The following is a 25,319-nucleotide window of genomic DNA, read 5'->3' as shown; positions in this document are numbered from 1 at the left end:
AACTCTCGGCGCAAGGACCACATCACACCAATCCTAAAAAACCTACATTGGCTACCTATCAACCACAGAATAATGTTCAAGACCGTATCCATCATCCACAAAAACATATATCACCGATCTACTCTACAACTCAAAAATACCTCTCGAACTTCATGTGTCTACAAGACCGATCAGATCAGCTTACAAAGGAACGCTCCATGCCCCCCCCTAACAAATCCATTAGTCACACTTCCATCCAGAAACGAACCTTGTCCACGGCCAGACCGTATCATTGGGAATCTTCTTCCCCTGGAACTTCGACAGGAACAATGCCCGTTTTCTTTCAGAAAGAAACTAAAAACGTGGCTGTTCACCCAAGCCTTCCCTTAATGGACACCCTACTAACAGCACAGCTATGCACTCCATTCTCACAGATCCCCCCCCCCTCCTCCTCTCTCATTCGTGCCTGCAGCTTTATAGACCTAAAGATTAATCTATTGTCTAAGCTTGCTACATTCGTTCCTATGTTAAACTTCGTTATGTTAAACTTAGTTATTTTATAATTTATTATGTTAATCGTATGCTTTTGCTCTCTACTCTCCCACTCTGTAAACCCCCTGTTCATTGTAACTTTATCTTCATAGTTAATTGGTTACCCCTTGTTTCAATGTAAACCGGTACGATAAGACACTAGTCTTGAGTATCGGTATATCAAAAAGTATTTAAATAAATAAATAAAATAAATCCTCTCCAGCAGTTCTCCTACTCATTTCCCTTGCAGGCCACACCAGAAGCAGCAGTAGCTGCTGAAGCTGTCCTCTTCCTTAGGGACCACAACCAGTCTCTCGGGACCAGTTTGTGGCTCTCACAAACCAATCATCTCCCCAACCAATCAATCTCTCTCTCTCTCTCTCTCTCATATACACACAAGCACACACACATACCAGTCATCTCCCTGATCAGTCTCTCTCACACATACACGTCACCTCTCTGGCCAGTCTCTCTCAATCACACAATGCTCTCGTGCTCTCTTACTTACAAACAGGCTCAATCACAGACATACCCTCTCTCACAGCCAGAAAGCCAGCCAAAAACATGCTCCATCTCTCTCGCACACACACATTGACGCACAGAAGCACCCTCCCTGACTCACATATACACCACACACATACAGAAACACCCTCCCTGTCTCACATACCACAAAGCACCCTCCCTGTCTCACATACACATTACACTCTCACAGAAGCACCTTGCTTTCAGACTGGCAGCATTTTTCACTTTTACTAAAAGTGAACGTGATGCTCCCAACCGTTAAATAAGAAAACCACATTCCTATCAGAAGGTGAAATGACACCCTTCCTTCAGGTTCTGTCCTCCCAAGGGACAGCCACCCACACCGTACAGCTTCTCTTGTTTTATGCTTTCAGGCAATAAAGCAAGTGTCTTTCTTCAAACTATCAGTCGTATGATTATTCATGTGGGAGATATGGAACTGAAAGACATCCTTAGTCATAATCATTTTAAAATATACATTTTCTAAAGGCTTAAAAAAAAAAAAAAAAAAGCAAAACCGTTTCAGATTGGAACTATATTTAAACAAGCATTCCCGCAGAGCTAAGAGCAGGTAGAAAGTCAGTCACATATCATCCGTTTACCCCAGCATATTTCACATAACTTGTTATCTTATTCACTGTTATTTTTCATGGATGTTTACTGTTAGTTACTTATTTATTTCTATTTATTTCTATTTTATTTATGTATTTATTGTTATTATCTATTTATTATTACTTCTTAATTGTTAACATTATTATATATATTTCCCTGTTATTTGGATTAACCATGTTCATTGTAAGCCTCTAACTTGAAGCGATATTTACTGTTCATTGTAAACCGGGGTGATATGTATATTATACAGGAACCTCCGGTATATAAATCCTTTAAATAAATAAATAAATAAATAAATAAATTATGCTTAAAAAAAAAAACCAAACCCCACCTGGCATCAGTATCTTAAATTTGTGATTTTGCTGAGATGAACATTTTAAATACTTTAATTTTTTTTACTTTAGTATTTGTCTCTACCCACTTTGTTAAATTTTATTTTCCAGAAGAGGGATGCTTAAAATTCAGTAATTTCATCTTTCATCGAACTTTTCAAAAGTTGCGCTTACCAGCACAAAAGTTGAGGTATATGTATTATCACATTTCATTTTTTTTTTAAATTGGCAGATTCCTTTCTCAAATACATACTGCATACACACAGAAGCTCCATTCCTTTCTTACACACACACACGCACACACAAGCTCCATTCCTTTCTCACATACATATCACATACACACACACACAAGCTCCATTCCTTTCTCACATACACATCACATACACACACACACACACACACACACACACAGAAGCTCCATTCCTTTCTCACATACACATCGCATACACACACACACAGAAGCTCCATTCCTTTCTCACATACACATCGCATACACACACACACAAGCTCCATTCCTTTCCCACATACACATCGCATACACACACACACAGATGCTCCATTCCTTTCTCACATACACATCACATACACAGACACACACACAAGCACCATTCCTTTCTCACATACACACACACACAGAAGCACCATTCCTTTCTCACATACACACACACACAGAAGCACCATTCCTTTCTCACATACACACACACAAGCACCATTCCTTTCTCACATACACACACACAAGCACCATTCCTTTCTCACATACACACACACACAGAAGCACCATTCCTTTCTCACATACACACACACAGAAGCACCATTCCTTTCTCACATACACATTGCATACACACACACACAGAAGCTCCATTCCTTTCTCACATACACACACACACAAGCACCATTCCTTTCTCACATACACACACACACAGAAGCACCATTCCTTTCTCACATACACACACACACAGAAGCACCATTCCTTTCTCACATACACACACACAAGCACCATTCCTTTCTCACATACACACACACACAGAAGCACCATTCCTTTCTCACATACACACACACAGAAGCACCATTCCTTTCTCACATACACACACAGAAGCACCATTCCTTTCTCACATACACACACACAAGCACCATTCCTTTCTCACATACACACACACACAAGCACCATTCCTTTCTCACATACACACACACACAGAAGCACCATTCCTTTCTCACATACACATCGCATACACACACACACACAGAAGCTCCATTCCTTTCTCACATACACATCACATACATGCGCACACACACACACAGAATGAAGATCGGCGCAGCCGGTCTAGCTGATCATGTGGTTGAAGAAAGGAAGATCGGCGCAGCCAGAGACCAGGCGCCGAGACTTCGGGGGTGCCACGGCAGGCAGCCAGCCCCCAACTCGCCCTGGCCCCCCCCCCCCAAGTGCCACCCTCTCGATGCCCCCCTGGTGGTCCAGCAGAGGGCCTGGGAGCAATCTGCCGATCCCGGGGCCTCGGATGCCACTAACCAAAATGGCGCCGTTGGCCTTCAGCCCCTACCATGTGAAGGGGCTACTGGTGCCATTGGTTGGTACCAGCTAATCCCAGCTCTGCCTCCCCCCCCCCCCCCCTACGTAACATGCCAGCTCTTTGATATTCCCTGTAAATAACTCTGTTACAACTTTCTGTTAGAACTACAATCATAATTATTCCTATAAGTATTTATTTTATTTATTTTAGTTTTTTCTATACCGGCATTCGTGAGGGTATCACATCATGCCGGTTTACAATAAACAAAGGTGTGATGAAAGGTATAGTGAACGAAGTAAATAACAGGTGCTGAACAGTTACAGTTACAATAAAACAGGGATAAGTATAACTTGGAGCAGAGAAGTGATAGGAAAATTAACATAATATATTAACCAACTTTGACGAGGTACATTTACAAAGATTTGACGAGGTACATTAACAAGAGATTATGGTATTTGCTAGGTATTGTCCATCTGAACTTATTGTAGATTTTTTACGTGGAGGTAGTGATAGGAAGTAATGGTTTTCTGCATATGGGTAGTGATTGGAAGATGGTTAGAGGTGAGTTATGATTTAATCCGGGTCTGGGAAAGCTTTTTTGAATAGCCACGTTTTGAGTCTTTTCCTGAAAGTTGGAAGGCAAGGTTCCTGCCGTAGCTCCGGTGGGATGGAGTTCCAGAGAGGAGGTCTTGCTGTGGAGAAAGCCCTGTCTCTGAAAGTTATATGAAGGGAGGTTTTGGAATGAGGTACCTGAAGAGATTCCTTATAGTGCTCTCTTATAGGTCTGGAGGATGTGTGGTTTTTGAAAGGGATTTGAAGGTTGAGCGGAGTGAATTGTTGGATAGCTTTGTATATTGTGGTGATGGACTTGTATAATATTCTATAATGAATCGGCAGCCAGTGTAGGTCTTTGAGGATAGGGGAGATGTGATCTCTTAAGAACATAAGAACATAAGAAAATGCCATACTGGGTCAGACCAAGGGTCCATCAAGCCCAGCATCCTGTTTCCAACAGTGGCCAATCCAGGCCATAAGAACCTGGCAAGTACCCAAAAACTAAGTCTATTCCATGTAACCATTGCTAATGGCAGTGGCTATTCTCTAAGTGAACTTAATAGCAGGTAATGGACTTCTCCTCCAAGAACTTATCCAATCCTTTTTTAAACACAGCTATACTAACTGCACGAACCACATTCTCTGGCAACAAATTCCAGAGTTTAATTGTACGTTGAGTAAAAAAGAACTTTCTCCGATTAGTTTTAAATGTGCCCCATGCTAACTTCATGGAGTGTCCCCTAGTCTTTCTACTATCCGAAAGAGTAAATAACCGATTCACATCTACCCGTTCTAGACCTCTCATGATTTTATACACCTCTATCATATCCCCCCTCAGTCGTCTCTTCTCCAAGCTAAAAAGTCCTAACCTCTTTAGTCTTTCCTCATAGGGGAGTTGTTCCATTCCCCTTATCATTTTGGTAGCCCTTCTCTGTACCTTCTCCATCGCAATTATATCTTTTTGAGATGCGGCGACCAGAATTGTACACAGTATTCAAGGTGCGGTCTCACCATGGAGCGATACAGAGGCATTATGACATTTTCCGTTTTATTCATCATTCCTTTTTCTAATAATTCCCAACATTCTGTTGCTTTTTTGACTGCCGCAGCACACTGAACCGACGATTTCAATGTGTTATCCACTATGACACCTAGATCTCTTTCTTGGGTTGTAGCACCTAATATGGAACCCAACATCGTGTAATTATAGCATGGGTTATTTTTCCCTATATGCATCACCTTGCACTTATCCACATTAAATTTCATCTGCCATTTGGATGCCCAATTTTCCAGTCTCACAAGGTCTTCCTGCAATTTATCACAATCTGCTTGTGATTTAACTACCTGTGAACAATTTTGTGTCATCTGCAATTTGATTATCTCACTAGTCGTATTTCTTTCCAGATCATTTATAATATATTGAACAGTAAGTATTCTGGCTGCCGTGTTTTGCACCATCTGGAGAGGTTTAGTATGCGATGATGGGAGACCTAATAGTAAAGAGTTGCAATAGTCTAACTTAGAGAAGATTATTGCTTGTAAGATTGTCCTGTAGTCATGGTTGTGGAGCAGTGGGTTTTATTCTTTTTAGGACGTGCAGTTTATGAAAAGCAGTCCTTGGTGGTTTGGTTTATAAACGCTTTTATGGTTTAGCCGATTATCAATGATCGCTCCCAGATCTCTCACTTGGGCTGTTTGTAGGTTTGCTGAAGGTTTGTGGGGATGTAGCCGTTCTCCGTAGATATGAGAAGGAGTTCCTTTTTTGAGGAATTTAGGATTAAATTCAGGCTGGAGAGGAGGGAGTTAATTTCTCGAAGGCATGTTTCCCATAAATCTAGGGTTTTTTTGATGGATTCTTTGATGAGGATCACAATCTGGACATTGTCAACGTAAAGATAGTGTTTTAGGTTCAGGCTGGTTAGTAATTGGCAGAGAGGGAGAAGGTAGATGTTAAAGAGAGTAGGTGAGAGGGATGAGCCTTGAGGGACTCCTAGAGATGAAGGGTAACGCTTAGATTCTTTGTTGTGTATTTTGACCTTGTAGCCTCTGTTTTTCAAGAATGTATTGAACCAGGCCAATGCGGTGCCAGTTATGCTGATGTTAGATAGTTGGTTAAGGAGCATAGCATGGTTGACCGTGTCAAAGGCGGTTGAGAGGTCCAAGAGAATCAATAGATAGGCCTGGCCTTTGTCAAGGCCCATGATGAGGAAATCTGTCAAGGAAATAAGAAGTGATTCGGTGCTTAATGATTTCCTGAAGCCATATTGAGAGGGGAAAAGAATTTTGTGATCCTCAAGGTAGTCTGATAATCTAGTGTTAACTAGTTTTTCCATGACCTTGGCAATGAAAGGGAGGTTGGAGATTGGGCGAAAGTTGGTAGGGTCTTCTGGATCTAGGTTTGGTTTTTTCAGTAATAATGTCTTACTATTAATTCAATAGTAGTGTCTTACTAGTATAAGTAGTTGACGTTTTTGCCTTTATTGCCCTATTTGCCTTTTGCCTTATATGCCTTTTACCCTATACGCCTTATTGTTATTAAGTAGTTGGTGTTTTTTGACTGGCTTATCGCGTCATTTCCTTTCTAAGCTTACTGTTCTTATGTATCCTATGTAGCCCCCTTCCTGTTCAATGTAATTTCCACCTTCTGCTACACTGTAAACTGATATGATGTCGCTACGAATATCGGTATAGAAAAGCTTATAAATAAATAGGGGCTAAAGGTCACCGGCGCCATTTTGCTTAATGGCAGCTGAGGCCCCGGGAGCGGCAGATCGCTCCCGGGCCCTCCGCTGGACCACCAGGGAGGGCGTCGGGAGGGTGGCACTTGGGGAGGAGGCAGGGCGATTCGGGGGCTGGCAGAATTTTGAAAGGGCACTTTTTCCCTTTCAAAATTCTACTGCCTGCCGCGGCATCCACTAAGTCTCGGCGCCCTAGGCACAGGCCTAGCTCACCTAGTGGTTCCTCCGGCCCTGAGCCCTATGCAGTTTGGATGTGAGGTGGCATTTGTTACAGTATCTTAAGGTTACCAATGCCTTCCAAAAGACAAATCTGCTGTTTTTGTTAGGACAGGGGAGGTGGCTTTGAAAGCCATTGTAGCATGGTGGATTAAGGAGGTAACATTGGCAGCATATGTGAACGACGGGCCGGGACAGGGGACTGCCTCTAAGGCCCCCCAATGATGTCATCCTCCTCCACTCCCCCGCCCCCAGGATTGGGGGCCGTCTCTCGCATTTTTACGGGGAGTGGGCTCGAATCACTTCAGACCAGTGGGTCCTGGATACTCTAAAGAACGGCTACACCTTGGAGTTTGTCCGCCCCCCGAGGGACAGGTTCCTCTCTTCCCCCTGTGGCTCGGACCTCAAGAAGAGAGCGGGTACAACAAAACTCTGGATCGGCTGCAGAAGATAGGGGCCATTTCTCCCGTCCCCTTTGGCGAGGTGGGCTCGGGCCCATTATTCCATCTACTGCGTTGTGCCAAAAAGGATGGCTCCTATCGGCCCATCCTGGATCTAAAGGAGGTCAACAAGTCCTTAAGGGTACTCCGTTTTCGCATGGAAACGCTGCGCTCAGTCATCGCAGCAGTGCATCAGGGAGAGTTCCTTGCGTCCCTGGATTTGACGGAGGCTTATCTGCACATACCCATCCTGCCGGTCCCACCGGCTGTTCCTCCGTTTCAAGATCCTGGGTCAACATTTTCAGTTCCGGGCCCTTCCCTTCGGGCTGGCGACCGCTCCCCGAACGTTCACCAAGATCATGATGGTAGTGGCAGCAGCCCTGTGGAGAGAGGGCATTCTCGTCACCCCTATCTAGACGACTGGCTGATACGCGGGAAGTCTTTTGCCCACGGACAGTCGTCAGTGACCAGGGTGATCCAGTTGCTTCGCTCCCTGGGCTGGGTGGTGAACTCTCCAAGAGCTCCCTAGTGCCTTCTCAACTCTGGATTTCTTGGGAGCGCGCTTCGATACGCGTCAGGGCAGGGTCTTCTTGCGCCTGGACAAGGCACAATCGTTGCAGGAACACATACGGTGGTTCTCTGCATTGCCGGAACCCACCTCTTGGGACTACCTTCAGCTCCTGGGCGTGATGGCCTCCACCATCGACCTCGTGCCCTGGGCCTTTGCTCACCTATGGCCCCTGCAGAAGGCTCTCCTCTCGCGTTGGAAGCAGTCTCTCAGGATTACCAGATGGTGCTTCCTCTTCCACAGGCTGCCAGGGACAGTCTACGGTGGTGGTTGGATCCGAGGCATCTAGCCCGAGGTGTCTCCCTCGAGGGTACCAAATTGGTTGGTAGTCACCACCGATGCCAGTCTCTCCGGGTGGGGAGCCGTCTGCGAAAGAAGCTCCGCGCAGGGGACGTGGTCGAAGTTACAAGCGGCATGGCTGATCAATCTCCTGGGAAACCAGAGCGGTGCGCCTGGCGCTCCTAGCTTTCCTTCCGTTGGTGCAGAACCGGGAGGTCAGGATACTCTCGGACAATGCCACCACCGTTGCCTACAACAATTGCCAGGGAGGCACAAGAAGTCGGCACGTAGTGCACGAGGCGGTGCGTCTGATGGAATGGGCAGAGATTCATCTAGCCCGCCTCGCGGCGTCACACATCGCGGGGTGGACAACGTCCAGGCGGGACTACTTGAGTCGACAACAGTTGGATCCAGGAGAGTGGTCCCTCTCCGACGAAGCGATGCAACTTCTTGTCCGCCGATGGGGGTCCACCCACTGGATTTGATGGCGACCTCCCGCAACACCAAAGCCCCACGCTCTTCAGCCGCAGAAGAGAACGCGGCGCAGAAGGCGTGGATGCTCTATTCCTCCCGTGGCCCCCCCACTTGCTTCTCTACGTTTTCCTCCGTGGCCACTGGTGGGCAAAGTCCTACGAAGATTTAGAAAGTCATCAGGGGCCAGTGATCCTCGTGGCTCCAGAATGGCCCCTTCGACCTTGGTTTGCAGATCTGCTACAGCTGGCGACCAACGGTCCACTCTGACTGGGACATTTTCCTCGGCCTACTCCACCAGGGTCTAGTTATTTTCGACCGGGCAGAACTCTCTGTCTTGTGGCCTGGCTTTTGAACGGCGTCGGCTCAGATGCAGGGGCTATCCGGAGGCGGTAGTCTCTACTCTACTACGAGCTCGGAAGACGTCTACCTCAGTAGCTTACATGCGAGTCTGGAAGGTCTTCGAGATGTGGTGTTCCAAGCAGGGTGCTCGGCCCACGAAGGCGTCTATTCCACAGATCCTGCAGTTTCTCCAGGACGGACTGGACAAGGGCCTAGCCTATAATTCGCTTCGGGTCCAGGTGACCGCCCTTGGTTCTCTCGTACAGGATGCTGATCGCTCTTCCCTCCTGCTTCAACCTGACATCGCACAATTCCTCAAAGGGGTCAAACACTTGCAACCCCCGGTGAGGGATCCCCTGTCCCTCCTGGAACCCTCAATTTGGTACTTCGAGCTTTGACAGGTCCCGCCCTTTGAACCGCAGCGTGCGCGACTATCAAGGATCTCACCCTCAAGACGTCTTTCTCGTGGCCATCTGTTCCGCCCGACGCATCTCGGAACTTCAAGCATTGTCCTGCAGAGAGCCCTATCTACGATTTACGGACTCGGGGGTCTCCCTTCGCATCGTCCCCTCCTTCCTCCCAAAGGTAGTATCTGCCTTCCACTTGAACCAGATGGGTAGAGCTTCCGTCCTTTGCATCCGACGAACCCACGGTCTCTCTCCGTCTTTTGGATGTCAAGCGCACGTTGCTTCGCTACCTGGAGGCTACTAATGACTTCCGCGTCTCAGATCATCTGTTCGTGCTCTGGGCGGGCCGAAGAAAGGTTCCCAGGCCTCGAAGGCAATGATTGCAAGATGGCTAAAGGATGCCATTTCTGTGTCTTACGTAGGAGCGGGAAGGACCCCTCCTCGCGGCGTCATTGCTCACTCTACTCGCTCACAGGCAGCCTCCTGGGCGGAGGTGCGGTCCGTTTCTTCTCAGGAATTTGTCGTGCGGCAACATGGAAATCGCTGCACACTTCCTCGAGACATTATCGCCTTCACCTGGCGTCGACAGCCTCTGGGCACTTGGCGACCAGGTTCTCAGAGCAGGCCTCTCAGGGGCCCACCCGGTTTAGGGAAGCTTGGGTACATCCCACCGTCTGGACTGATCCTGGTACGTACAGGGAAAAGAAAATTATTCCTTACCTGCTAATTTTCGTTCCTGTCGTACCAAGGATCAGTCCAGACGCCCCCCGCTATTGGGTTCATGGTCCTGCTCTGCTGGGTTGCTCTTTTCTTTCTCTTGAAGGCCATGCTGTGTCGTCTTTCGCATTTCACTTCTGTGGTCACAGCTCCCTACAAGTTGGCTGGTTTTGCCAGTTTTCAGTAATGTTGAATTCGTTGGTTGAATATCCGTTTTTATGGTTAAATATACTGATCCAAAACTGCTCTTTTGGTATTCTGTAGGGCTTTGATATACTTTATACTGAGCTCCTGCAGAGGGTGCACTGATCTATATGGCAACACCCTTTCGAAGTCTGTTCTGACTTCATCTGCTGGGCGGGGGACATAACCCACCGTCTGGACTGATCCTTGGTACTACAGGAACGAAAATTAGCAGGTAAGGAATAATTTCTTTTTCCCAGATATTTTGTTAAAATTCATTACTTTTAATATCAGACCCTTAATTTTTCTTTCCTTTGTACTGCTTGCACTTTCCTGTTTGCAGACTCCTGATAGTGCACCCCTCCTCTCACTGCATATTCTGCAGATTTTACAGTTTTACACTTTAGCCAGAGTTTCTTTGGGATCCTCTGGCTTGCTCATTAGCTTTTTCTCGGCAGGTCTGCCTTCCTATATTCATTTGGCAGCTGATTTAAAGGCATCAAAGTTCCTCTCATGTACTGGGAGTCCCAGTTGGCAGTGAGTATTTAGCAACATTTTGCTTTGATCTTTTCCTGGACCTTGTAGAGCTTTCTCATATCTGATCCTCAACCCACCATACTGGAATCAGCTCTGTTTTCTTGTGTCATTTGTCTCTGGGATCCAGGTCCTATGAACTGACCCGAAAGGACAGACTCTATAAGAATGTCCATCGCATGCAACAGACTCATGGCTTCAAGAACTTCCACCTCCTTCCTCAGACGTTTATTTTGCCCATGGAGTACCAGGAGCTCAACAGTAAGTGGACTGGAGACAATGTAGAGGTCTGTCTCTATGACTTGGTGGGGAAGGGGTGCTGTCACTTATCCATGGTATGTCCTGGTGGTATGAAGTGAGTGGGAATCTGCCATGAATATATGGTTAGTCCACATGCATAGGAGAATGGGGGTGGGCTGTTGTGTATCCATGGTATGTCTGTATGACTTGGAGGGAGGTGGCTGCTGACATGTATCCGTGGTTTATCGCATGGCATGGAGGGTGTAGTCATGTGTCTGTGGTCTGTTTCTGTGGCATTCAGGAGAGAGAGTCTTGTGTGTCAATAATATGTCCCCATGGACCAAAGAGGTTTGGCGCTTCTGTGGTTTATTTTAGACTTCCTACAACAGTTCTTTAGTTCACTAGTAAAATTTTCATAGGTTTTTTATTGATGAGATTGATTCTCTCTTTTTCTTTTTCAATAGCTGCTCATGTGAAGGATCGGGGTCCCTGGATAGTGAAACCTGTGGCTTCTTCCAGGGGCCGTGGAGTCTATGTGGTTAATACTGTAAGTATAGTACACACTCTGGCTCCAGAGTGACCTTATGTTTCCCTGCATTTGTGCTAAGTTCATTGTCTTAGGAGATAAACTCGTTTAGTATAGCTTGTATGGCATGCTCGAAGAAACTGTATGTGTTGATGTGTACAAGTGGAAAAGTAGTGGTGCATTGTGCATACAGTTTTTGTGAGGAATGCTTAGCGAAGCCCAGTGCAGGGTGAGCTGAGGGTGTCCATTTTATATTCTAGAGCTCTGGTTTTTACAGAATAACTTGATCTTTTGCAAGATATTTTTATTTTGTATTTTGAGAATTGCCCTTTATGAAGTTTTGAAGGCATTGGGTGGTTTGGTTCTAAAGATGATTTTCTAGACTCTGCTGCTTTCTCTGGTGCTTGTGCATGTTAGACTGCTACTTCTCATTTCTATAGCACTACTAGACTTATGCAGTAAATACACATAAGATTGTCCCTCTTCCAATAAATCTACACAGGCGCTCTGTGTATATGTAAGTGCATGTATAACTGGTGGAGAAGCATGTATCTATTTCCAGGAGAGTGAGTGCTTTTTTACTTTAGGAAGACCTTGTTTGTGTAGTGCATGTGGGACACTAGAAAAAGTGTGAACAGGCATGGTGGGGTGGGTGTGCGTGTGTGTATATGCACATGGGATTCTCCGAGGTCATGCAGGATGGTAATCCTCACACATGGGTGGTCATCCTCAGATGGAAGCTCCAACACGGAAACTTATGTCAAATTTCTAGAACTTGCCACAACTGGGCATGCCCAGCATGCTCCATACCACGTGTCCACATGGGGTCCCTCTTCAACCTCTCTTTTTCCGTAGAGCTGCAGCATTGTGGTTGGTGGCCTTTTCCCTCTTTTGAAAAACCTTTCCATTTTTTGGCTTAACGTGATTTTTCTTTGCCTTCATTCGATGCCGGGTCCCTCTTGGTCCTTGCAGTAGCGTTCTTAGTAAGGGTTTTCACGTTTATTGGTAAGTTTTTCATTTTGCAGTCGATTCCCCGCAGCGGCAGTGCTTTGGTGCCTGCCAGTCATTGATGCTTGTCGCCATCGATTTTGAGATTGCTTCCCATTTATTTCATCCCTTCACGGGGCAAGAGCCCACCGGAGAACAGTGAGTCTCTCCTAGCCCCGGCCCGCGACCACGTGACCTTGCACGGACGTGCCCGGACAAACCCCTCCCTGAGCTCTACTAGCCCAATCGCAGGGCGAGAGCTGCGCTGCCAATCAGCGCCTGGGAAACAGTGCCAGCCCTCCTTTAAATCCGGGCTCCGCTCCGCGCGCCGCGCGCCCCAAAGGAGCACAACCTAAGGGGCTTGCCCCTTGGTGCGCCCCTTAGTGTGCCCCCTGCCACCGAAACCGACTGAACAGAACCCTTTTTACCCAACGGACTCTGGCTCCACAGACAACCCTGATTGCTAAGGTTTGTAATTGCTCTTCTACATCTACCAGCCACTCCAGCCCTCGTCCAGTATCTACTCAACCACTCCAGCAGTCATCTGTCCGCAACACTTCACCAACCTCAACCCCCTCACAGACCATATCCACAAGTTTATTTGACCTGTCTTGAACTTTGTATCTGTAATGTACCCGTCTGCATTTTTGCTAACCTCCGCAACAGTGCACAACATTTGCACCTTTCTGTTTCCCTAAGATTTTGCAGCGCCCTCTAGCCCTACCTCCCACACCCTCCTTGCCTCTCACCCCTTCTTAAATTACCTCTAACCTGTGACCCCCACCCTTCAGCTGCAACTCACCCTCACCCTAAATCACGATGCCTCCTCAAGCTTTCACGCCACCCTAACTCCCTCCCCATCCCCAGTATTCCATACCCTTCCCACAGACCACCACTCCCTCAATTATACTTACCTCATGCGTCCAGCATAAATCCCTCCTCCCCATCCTCATCTGTCCACTAACCCAATTCCTTGGTCTCACTACCCTATCTCTTATGTAATTAACGCCCAGTCCCTCTCCAAAAAATCCCCACATACTTGATGACCCTCCCTCACGACCACAAACCTGATATATGTGCAGTCACCAAACCTGGCTCAAGGACACTGACCACTGTGATCATAAACCAGCTCCCTACACATACTTACGACATTTTCTCGCTGCCGAGGCCCAAAAAAAAAGAGGAGGTGGCTTACTCCTAGCCGCCAATAAAACCCCTCAGACTCAGGCCTCTAAACATCAGCACCCCACCCAGACTAGAAGTTGGCCTTTTTAAATCTGCAAAGCTACAAATATGCCTTGTCTATGCCCCTCCAGGCCTACTGGAACAGAATCCCTCCCCTCTCATAGAACTGATATCCAACAACATCAACAACGAAAGACCAGCCATCCTACTCGGAGACTTTAATCTACATGTAGATTCCCAACCCCTATCACCGTCTTGTGAAACCTTCTTAGCTGCTTTACAGGCCCTCGGCTTTGCCCAAGTCATCACCACCCCCACCCACAAAGCGGGGATACGCTAGACCTCCTTTTCATCAACTCCTACCTACAGACCCCTACTGCAGCCTCATGCACTCCGGTTCCATGGTCTGACCACTCCCTCATTGATATACACCTCAACCTAAGTGCTAACCCCACCAGCAACCTCCCACAAAACTCATTCTCCTACCGTAAACCCTGCTCATCAGAGGAACTCTCTACAGCTCTCACAGAATCCCTGGGCAAGCTTGATCTCTCTTCACCCGACCTGGCTCTCAACTCATGGGATAACCTCGCCCGGGGACATAGCTGACAACCTCTGCCCCCTCATCACCCGTAGTCAACACCTGGCCCCCGCAAACAAAAAGCCCTGGCTACAACGCCTGAGCTACGCCGAATGAAACACGACCTCAGACTCAAAGAAAGAATATGGCGTAAAGATCCCACATCGCCAAACTCTGCCACCTACAAATCTCACCTCCATACCTACCGCATCGCTATCCAAAAAACCAAGCGTGACTTACTATGCCACTAAATACACCAATACACATTCAACCCTAAAGCCCTCTTCAACTATGTCACATCCCTTACTAAACCCCATCACCCCCACCCACTTCAGAAATCGACACTAGTGCTAAGTGTGAAGAATTAGCCCATTTCTTCCAAAATGGACTAATTCTTGCTAACCTACTCCTCAGGTTCCCTCCTGCACCCACCTCCACGTCCATGACACCCCTGCCCAGTATTTATAAGCCCAATACCTGTAAGACCATCCACCACCACCAATCCCCTAAATATGCACTACACACCCTGGACCCCACGTCATCTAAGGAAATAGTGTCCATCCTTAAAAGAAGTAAGCCAGCTTTCACACACCTCTGACACCATCCCAACCAAAGCACTCCTCACCATTCCCAACATCATTGCACAACCCTTATTCAGATATCATAAACTGCTCCCTATCCACTGGCACAGTTCCCGACACACTGAAACACGCAGTAGTCAAACCCCTTATCAAGAAGCCTACTCTAGACCCCAAAGACCCCTCCAACTACCGTCCCATATCCAATCTTCCCTTCATTGCCAAAATAATGGAAAAAGTAGTAAACGCCCAAACTAATGGACTACCCTAGAAGACAAACTGCATCTTCCATTCATCCCAATTCGGCTTCCGTAAGAACCTGAGTACTGAAGCCCTCCTGCTTTCCCTTACAGACTCTCTCCTCACTGGTCTAGACCAAGGACACAACTTTCTCATAGCTTTCCTAGACATCTCAGCTGCCTTTGATACAATAAGCCACGACCTTCTCATCTCCTCTCTCTCAAACATAGGTATCTCCAACACCGCCCTCCTTTGGTTCAAATATTACCTAGCCAAGAGACGCTTCTCTGTAAAACTGAGCAGCTCTGAGTCCTCTCTTTTCTCTCTCGCCCAAGGAGTACCCCAAGGCTCCTCTCTCTCTTCCTCCCTCTTTAACATCTACCTCCTTCCGCTCTGTCATCTTCTCTCAGACCTCGGCCTCAAATTCTACATCTGTGCTGATGATGTTCAGATCATCATACCCCTCCATAAAACTATCTCCGCTACCCTATGCTACTGGGAGGAATGCCTTACCTCCATCAACTCTCTACTCTCCTCCCTACAGCTTGCCCTCAACGCCTCCAAAACCGAGCTCCTCCTCGTCCACAGCCATCAAACCTTTAAGCTCCTACCCCCTAACGACCCTAAGATCCTCTCCTTAACTGCTCAGCCTGCTGTCCGAAACCTCGGTGTCCTAATCGACCCCCTCCTGAATCTAAAAACTCACATCAGCTCCGTCCTGAAAGGAGGTTTTTACAAACTTAATATCATCAAAAAGCTCAAGCCTCTACTTCACACCCATGATCTTAAAACAGTTGTCCAAGCCACCCTCTCATCCAAGCTGGACTACTGCAACTCTCTATACCTTGGACTCCCTCACTCTACCATCAAACCCCTACAGATACTTCAAAATGCCACGGCGAGACTCCTCAGCAACACATGCAAAACAGACCACATCACCCCAGTTCTTAAGGACCTCCACTGGCTCCCCATCTCATTCGGTATCCTTTTCAAAACCCTCACCATCGTTCACAAATCTATTTACAAGAGTGACTCCTCATGGCTCAGCGAACCTCTTCAACTCTCACAATCAGCACGTCCCACTACAGCAAACCTCGCCTGTACCCTACAAGTCCCACCCCTCAAGAAGGCCCGCCTCTCCGCAACCAGGGACCGCGCCCTATCCATCGCCATTCCAACACACTGGAACGCCCTACCTGCCCACCTCCACCTTGAGTCATGCCCCATGAAGTTCAGAAAAATGCTCAAAACCTGGCTTTTCCACCAGGCCTTCCTGGACTAGCCCCCCCTCCCCCTCTACTCACCCCTGATTCCCCCACCCTTCTCCTCTACCCCCCCTTTCCTTCTATGTAAATACGTCTATTCCCTTACCTTTCCCTGAATTATTTTTTTAAATATGTTATACATTATGTAGCATCTTTCCATTTTTTGTAAATATGTTCATATCCCTCTCCCCCCCCCCCTTATGTAGTTTCTCTAGCTTGATATTTGGCTCCTCCTCATAGCCCATTTTCTATTGTTTATTGTTTCTCTTGTTTCCCCACTCCCCGTTCATTGTAATTTCTACCTTTCGTTACGATGTAAACCGATATGATGTGTATTTTAATGTCGGTATAAAAAACCCGTTAAATAAATAAATAAATCCCATCATGGCCGCGTCCAGGTTTAAGTGATGCCCTCAGTGCCCAAGGACCATGTCCATCACTGACACCCATGATGAATGTGTCTTCTGCTTGATGGCATCGCAATATGTCCAGGGTTGCCGCAAATGCGCCTAGATGACACCAAAAGTATGTCTTTGTCTCTACAAGATGGAGTGCCTTTTTGGGTCGAAGAAGACTGAGCTATCAGCATTAAAGCACCATGGAGCTGCACTGATGGGAGACCGAGCCATTGACATCGGTGGGACCAATCTGTGCCATCGGCTCATAGGGGCACTGGAGACTAGCCATCATCAGGCTCCTTCAGGCTGATGACATCTGGTTCCTCATCATTGGCCTTGGCACTAGGGAAAGCCCGTGCTGAGCATCGAGGGAAGCTGAAGAAGCATCAGCATTTGTCTCTGTCGATGCATGATGCTGGGCACGGGAATGCGCCAGCTCATGCTGTGATCCCATGACGACGAGTGCCAGTCCTCCATCGTTGCTGGGGGTCTGCGGCGGTCTCCACAGGTCCAGAGCCTCCTCTCTGTTCTGAAGATGATCTGGCCACCTTTCCTTCCTCCTAGTCAATGTTGGCATTGGCAATTTTTGAGGAGCTTAAGCAACGAGTACAGCTGTCAGTTGAGCAGGCGATGTAGGACATCATTTCTGTGGCACTGGAACCGACATAGTCCGTCTTGGAACCACTGGAGAAGCTCCATGCGTTCATTGGCGTGTTACCAACTCAATTGGCTTCAGTGTCCGGGTTGACGTCGTTGCCCTTTGGAGCACCTTAGCTGCCTCCTGCTGATATGGTGGTCGTAGCCGGTTCCTCAGAGGAAGAAGCTCTGTCTAGGCCGGCTGAGATGGTGAGGCCTGCAACACCCTGTCCAGCACCGCCAGTGCCTGCAACTCTGGACGAAGGCTGAGCATCCAGGGCCCTATCCCCTCTCAATGCCAGTGAGGATGAAGGCCCGTATGACCCTGGGGAGATGGCACTGCAGAGTCCTCCACTGATGGCTCTGAGGGTCTCCCCTAAGACACTTCTCCTCCAGAGGAGCGAAGGAATTCTTTGCTTGAGGACATGACCTCAGGTTTTTTGTGGGCAATGGTGGAAGCCATCCTTTTTCAGTTGCTAACAAAGGAGGATGCCAGGCAAAAAATGCTTGAAATATTCCAGTTCATGGAACCTTCTAAGGAAGTCGTGATGGTCCTGGTGCATGACATCCTTAAGGAGTTAATGCTAAGGATATGGGAGCACCCCTCACAGTGCCTTCCATGAATAAGAAGGCTGGGGTTTACCTTGTCCAGAAAGCTCCCGGATTCAATAAGTGACAGCTTTCCAACCAACCTGTGGTAGTTGAGAGAGAGAGAGCCAAGCGGTCTTGGACCCATTCCTCTGTGCCCCTGGGGAAGGAGCACAGAGCGATGGATTCTCTTGAGAGAGAGATTTTTCAGGGGGCTATGCTCATTGCCTGCATAGCTTCCTACCAGCTCTACATGAGCCAGTATTCGTGGGACATCTGAAAGCAGGTGCAGTAGGTGGCTGAGCAGTTGCCTCATCAGCAGGATACTCTCATGTCGCTGGTGCATAAAGGCCTGGAGTGCGGAAAACACGAGGTCTGTGCGACCTATGATTTCGAAAAAGCATTGATCTCTGCAGCAGGAATCGTTGTCCTCAGAATGGCATGGTTGTGGGCCTCGGATCTCTGACCAGAGGTATATGAAAGACTTGATGACGTGCCGTGTACTGGGGAGAATTTCTTCAGAGATAGGGTGAGGGATGCAATGGCCATACTCTGGGACCACCATGATACCCACCAACAGCTCTCCTCCAGCACTATGGACCTGTCCTCATCTGCTAGGAGCTCAGTGAGATCGGGGCAGAAATAGTCTTTCTTGCTCCAGAGGAGAACAAAGGGAAAGCCGACAATTGCTCAGCAGTGCATGGTTCGGAGGGAGGTATCTTCAAAGGATACTAATGATGCATTAGAACTAGGGCATCCCATCAGTGAGGTTCCAATAATAAGAAAAGTAGTCCAAGTGCCTGTAATTAAAAACTCACCTGAGCTAAACAAAATTCCAATTTATCCCTATCAGTTTAAAAGCAGAAAGAAAATACAAACAAAAAACACACTTTGAAATGTTTGTATGCTAATGCCAGAATAATAGCAGTGAATGATGACATAGATTTAATTTGCTTCTTAGAGACCTGGTGGAAGGAGGATAACAAATGGGACAGTGCTATACCGAGGTACAAATTATATTGCAATGCCAGAGAGGAGCATCTGGGAGGCAGGATGGCATAGAATCCTACAGGATAAACATCCTGCATGAGACTAAATGCACAATCAAATCTTTATCGATAGAATTCCTTTGTGTGTTAGGGAAGAGTATAGTGATAGGACTATACTACCGTCCACCTGGCCAAGATGGTGAGATGGAAAGTGAAATGCTAAGAGAAATTAGGGAAGCTAACCAAACTGGTAGTGCAGTAATAACGGGAGATTTCAATTACCCCAGTACTGATTGGGTAAATGTAACATCAGGGCATGCTAGAGAGATAACGTTCCTGGATGGAATAAATGGAGTTTTATGGAGCAATTGGTTCAGGAACCGATGAGAGAGGGAGCAATTTTAGATTTAATTCTCAGTGGAGCATAGGATTTGGTGAGAGAGGTAACAGTGGTGGGGCTGCTTGGCAATAGTGATCATGATATGATCAAATTTGAATTAATGATTGGAAGGGGGACAGTAAACAAATCCACGGCTTTCGTGCTAAACCTTCAAAAGGGAAACTTTGATAAAATGAGAAAAATAGCAAAAAAATGAAAGGAGCAGCTACAAAGGTAAAAAGTGCGCAAGAGCCGTGGACATTGTTAAAAAAACAAACAAACAAACAAAAAAAAACCCACCAAAAAAACCCCCCAAACCATCCTAGAAGCACAGTCCAGATTTATTCCATACATTAAAAAAGGTGGAAGGAAGGCAAAACGATTACCAGCTTGATTTAAAGGTGAGGTGAAAGAGACTATTTTTGTTGCGGTCCCGGTTGCACTCCTGGCGACCGGGTCCTTACCTGCTGCGCCCCGCCACCAGCGATGGGGAACTCACTTCAATTCCAACTCGGGGAAGGGCCTGCTGCAAGAAACGGGGCCTGCCGGCTCGAGTCAAGCCTTCTCTCTGCGGCGTCTCCATGAGGGAGACGCTGCTGATGCTCTGTTCCGGCTCCTCCCCTCTATAGGCACGTTCGCGCATGGGGAAGCCCAATTTAAAGGGCTTTTCCCGCCGGACCGTGGCCCGCCTACTTTGCTGACATCAGACGCCGGCTAGTATTTAAAGCCGGCGTCTGCTCTCCCTCCGTGCCTTGCAACAAGGTTCCTCCTGGTGAGTGCTAGTTGCATCTGCGTTCCAGTTCTTCCAGTTCCTGATCCTTCGGTCCTGCTCCAGCCTTGCCTGCCTTCCACTCCTCCGTTTCTGTCTTCCTTGGTTGGATTTCCTGGTTTGACCTCTGCTTGCTTCTGGGTTTCGCTTCTGCCGCCTGCCTCGACCCCGGACTGGTTCTTCTCTTCCTCGCTCCTGTGATCTCCTAAGTCCCAGCGGTCTGGGACCTCACGAGCTCCTCTTGGGGGGTCCGCAGGCTTCCAGGGTGAAGACGTCGGATCTTCGTGTGTCCTGATAACGCCCACCAGTCTTCTCCCTGCAGGGTGCTTCCATCTCGCCCCACTCTGCCAGACCGGCCCAAGGGTCCACTGCTTGCCAGTGACAGTAGCAATTTTAGCCAAAAGATCTTCATTCAAAAACTGGAAGAAGGATCCAACAGAAGAAAATAGGATAAAGCATAAGCATTGGCAAGTTAAATGTAAGAGATTGATAAGACAGCCTAAGAGACAATTTGAAAAGAAGTTGGCTGTAAAGACAAAAACACACAATAAATCTTTTAAAAATATATCTGAAGCAGAAAGTCTGCGAGGGAGTCAGTTGGACCGTTAGATGATCGAGGGGTTAAAAGGGCACTTGGAGAAGATAAGGCCATCATGGAAAGATTAAACGATTTCTTTGCTTCAGTGTTTACTGAAGAGGATGTTGTGGACATACCTGTTCTGGAGAAGATTTTCATGGGTAATGATTCAGATGGACTGAACCAAATCATGGTAAACCTAGAAGATGTGGTAGGCCTGATTGACAAACTGAAGAGTAGTAAATCACCTGGACTGGATGGTATACACCCCAGGGCTCTGAAGGAACTAAAAAATGAAATTTCAGATCTATTAGTAAAAATTTGTAACCTATCATTAAAATCATTCATTGTACCTGAAGACTGGAGGATAGCTAATGTAACCCCAATATTTAAAAAGGGCCCCAGGGGCGATCCGGGAAACTACAGACCGGTTAGCCTGACTTCAGTGCCAGGAAAAATAATGGAAAGTGTTCTAGAGATCAAAATCACAGAACATATAGAAAGACATGGTTTAATGGAACAAAGTCAGCATGGCTTTACCCAGGGCAAGTCTTGCCTCACAAATCTACTTCACTTTTTTGAAGGGGTTAATAAACATGTGGATAAAGGTGAACTGGTAGATGTAATGTATTTGGATTTTCAGAAGGCATTTGGCAAAGTTCCTCATGAGAGGCTTCTAGGAAAAGTAAAAAGTCATGGAATAGATGGCGATATCCTTTCGTGGATTACAAATTGGATAAAAGACAAGAAACAGAGTAGGACTAAATGGACAATATTCTCAGTAGAGGGGGAGGGCAGTGGAGTGCTTCAGGGATCTGTACTGGAACCTGTGCCTTTCAATATATTTATAAATGATCTGGAAAGGAATACGACGAGTGAGGTAATCAAATTTGCAGATGATACAAAATTATTCAGAGTAATTAAATAACAAGCAGATTGTGATAAATTGCAGGAGGACTTTGTGAGACTCGAAAATTGGGCATCCAAATGGCAGATGAAATTTAATATGGATAAGTGCAAGGTGATGCATATAGGGAAAAATAACCCATGTTATAGTTACACGATGTTTCCTAGCGTGTAGCAGATGGACTCAGAACAAATGGGTATAGTGTGCTCGTGCTAGCAGTTGGAGACGGATCTGACGTCAGCACGTAGTACATATACCCCTGCAGGAAGTGCAGAAGCTCAGTAATTTCTGTCTCCAAAGCAGTTTGGAGCTACCTTACACTCTCTGAGCGGTTTTTTCAAATTCTAACGACTAAATTCATATTTGAATACCTGAAGATGAGCCCCGCACTCCTGCGGTGATACCCTCGGGTCCCTCCCCCAGTTGAGTTTCCCGAGGTGATTTCCGTGATCCCTCGGAGGTAAGAAGCCTCGGTCCGGTGGCCGAATCGCGGCAGGGACCTAGCCCCCCGAGTGGGAAGGGCTCGGGCGCGGCACGGAGGCAGCCTCGGTCCCGATCCATTCGCGGTGAGGACTTGGCCCCCGAGCGAGACGAGTTCGGGCACGGCTTAGAGGCAGTGGGTGCACTTCCTCGAGCGCGGCGGTGACGGTAATCACCCCCGCAGCCAGAGACCGCCCGGGTCGCAGCCGGGAAGCGCCGAAGATCAGGTAAGGTGTACATCTTTACTTTCTGGTCTCCGAGGAACGAGGAGTAGCGGGGTCTGCCTACGTGGAGACCCACCAAGGAGGTCGCCATCTTGCCTGCTCGCCGCCGCCTTCCGCCCTGGGTCGCCACTGCGATCGGGCGCTCAGATCAGATTAAGCGCACAGGCAACGGGCGCGTATGTTAGGCGCTCGAAAGTATAGGCACACATTGACAGGCGCATATTGCTGGGCGCACCTTAATAGGCGCACATCTCCGCGCATAAGCCTCGCGCATAGAGGTAACAGACGCGATGGAGCGTATGAGAGCCCATGCATCCACAGAGCCGGCACCTCCAGAATCATGCATAAAAGCTCTAGGCCTCTGCTCAGCATGCCACCTCAGAGCCACACAGAGCGAGGAAGCAGACTCCCTATGTGCCCAATGTGAGGAGGCCCTGGGAGTTCCAGGCCAGGGCCGATCTCAGCCCAGATTAATTGCCAGTTCCTCAGGGAACACCCCGGACCTAGCAGGCCGAGGTGAGCAGCCGGGGAACCCCAGAGACCTGGTGCCCCTAAGGCTAGAACCTGCTTCACTCTCCTGGGTGGAATTATTCAAGGGTATTCACGCCTTTAAGATGCAGTCTGATCCTCGAACGGATCCGTACGTACCGGATGACCCTGCCCCGGGACCCTCGAGACCTAGGCACCCGCCACCCGGAAGCCCCACTTATGGGGATTCAGATTGCTCTGAGGAAGAAGGCGAGCTCCCCGAGGAGGGAGAACTTCCCTCGGGGATAGAGCCGTATCGAACCATGAGACGCTTCTTCCTTAAGGAGGATCTCCCGGACCTGGTCTCTCAATGCCTGTCGGAGCTGGCTATCCCAGGCCAAGGCACCCCAGGGGAACCGAGAATGAACCCCCTGCTAGAGGGCCTTCGTCAAACGGCTCACCATTTTCCCCTCCTACAAGCAGCACAGCAGCTAATCGATCTGGAGTGGAATGCGCCGGAGGCCTCATTCAAAGTGGGTTGGGCCTTATCTAGCATGTACCCCCTGGACCCGGCAACCAAGGAGCTGCTGGCGTGCCCCAAGGTAGACGCCATAGTTTGCGCAATTGTGAAGCGCACCACCATTCCAGTGGAGGGAGGGGCGGCCCTCAAGGATGCACATGACCGGCGCCTGGACGCCATTCTGAAACAAGCCTTTGAGGTGGCAGCTATGTCCCTACGAATCGCGACCTGCTGCACCGTGGTGACGCGTTCCTGTTTATCACAAGCCAGGAACAACACCCCGGGAGAAGAAATGGAATAAGCCCTCTCATTCCTCACTGACGCTGCATCCGACTTAGTCTGTACGGCAGCCAAGGGAGTGTCATCCTCCGTGGCAGCCAGGACACAGCTCTGGCTATGAAATTGGTCGGCCGACTCCTCCTCAAAGACACGTCTTACCAGAATGCCCTTTAAGGGGTCCCTCCTGTTCGGCAGCGACCTCGAGAACCTGGCTAACAAATGGGGCGCCTCTCCATTACCCCGTCTACCAGAGGACAAGTCAAGGCGGAACCAACGCCCTTTTCCTAGGCCATCCAGAGGTAGAAGCTCCCAACGCTTCAACCCCTACAGGAATAGCTACTAAGTACCTCGTTCTCAGACCAGGAATCAGTCCTTTCGGACTAGGCGCAACAAGAGGGGAACCGGGTCCGGGTCCCGGCCGCACCCCACAATGAAAATCAGCCGACCCATCCGAGGGAAGAAGCCATAGGGGGCAGGCTAACCCTATTCTACCGCAGATGGGTCGAGATTACTTCGGACCAGTAGGTCCTCGCCATCATCCGAGAAGGGTATTACCTGGACTTCCTTCGTATCCCTCCGGACAAGTTTGTAGAATCTCCTTGTCCACCCCTCAAGAGGGCGGCACTGGAAGCTACCTTGTCGAGGCTCCTGTCCCTAAAAGCCATAATCCCAGTGCCTGCATGGGAGATAAATTCGGGGCATTACTCCATTTATTTCATCGTACCCAAGAAGGGGGGCACTTTCAGGCCCGTCCTGGACCTCAAGTCAGTCAACAGACACTTAAGTCAGACGTGCAATTCAGCCAGGGGAGTATCTCACATTCCTGGATCTGTCAGAGGCCTACTTCATATCCCAATTCATCGGGATCACCAGCGCTACTTACGCTTCAAAGTCCTGAACCAACACTTTCAGTTCCGGGCTTTACCCTTCGGGTTGGCCACCGCACCGCGGACCTTTACCAAGGTAATAGTAGTGGTGGCGGCATCACTCAGGAAGGAAGGAAGGAATTCTCGTCCATCCCTACCTGGATGATTGACTGATCAGGGCAAAGTCACCGGAGGAGAGTCACCAGGCAACCAACAGAGTTATATCTCTTCTGGAAAGCCTAGGATGGGTAGTCAACACAAACAAGAGTTCACTACAGCCCTCCCAGTCGCTGGAATACCTGGGAGTCCGATTCGACACCCAGGGAGACAAGGTCAGCCTGACCCCCAAGAGGTGATCAAAAATCCGGAATCGTTTACAGGAGCTGCTGAGCATCACCCGGCCCACAGCTTGGGATTACCTACACGTCCTCGGACTAATGGCATCCACTCTGGAAGTAGTACCATGGGCACGGGCTCATATGGCCCGTGCCCATGGTACTACGATTTTTCTCACTTACCCACGGCCGCCTCCGACCCCGACCACGAGGCAGCCCCCCTGCCGGCTCCGTGAACCGCAAGACGCTGACGACATCCTTCGCAGCTTCCTCCGCCTCCGAGGGGCACGCTGACCACGTAGAGCCAATCAGGGGACAGCCCTGATTGGACTTTAAATTCAAATTGAGAGA

General features: G+C 48.3%; 1 protein-coding gene across 1 annotated transcript in view; it reads left to right on the top strand.

Annotated features, from left to right (window-relative positions):
* The window catches only part of TTLL5 (tubulin tyrosine ligase like 5), a 798,469-nt gene that overhangs the window by 120,775 nt on the left and 652,375 nt on the right, over positions 1-25,319 (top strand). Inside the window, 2 exon segments of the mRNA XM_029598396.1 lie at positions 11,083-11,213; positions 11,657-11,739. Of these exon segments, the coding sequence (XP_029454256.1) occupies positions 11,083-11,213; positions 11,657-11,739 (214 nt within the window).

The sequence above is a fragment of the Rhinatrema bivittatum genome, chromosome 4 (assembly GCF_901001135.1).
Source record: "Rhinatrema bivittatum chromosome 4, aRhiBiv1.1, whole genome shotgun sequence".
Lineage (NCBI taxonomy): Eukaryota > Metazoa > Chordata > Amphibia > Gymnophiona > Rhinatrematidae > Rhinatrema > Rhinatrema bivittatum.
This window is presented reverse-complemented; position numbering and strand designations above follow the sequence as displayed.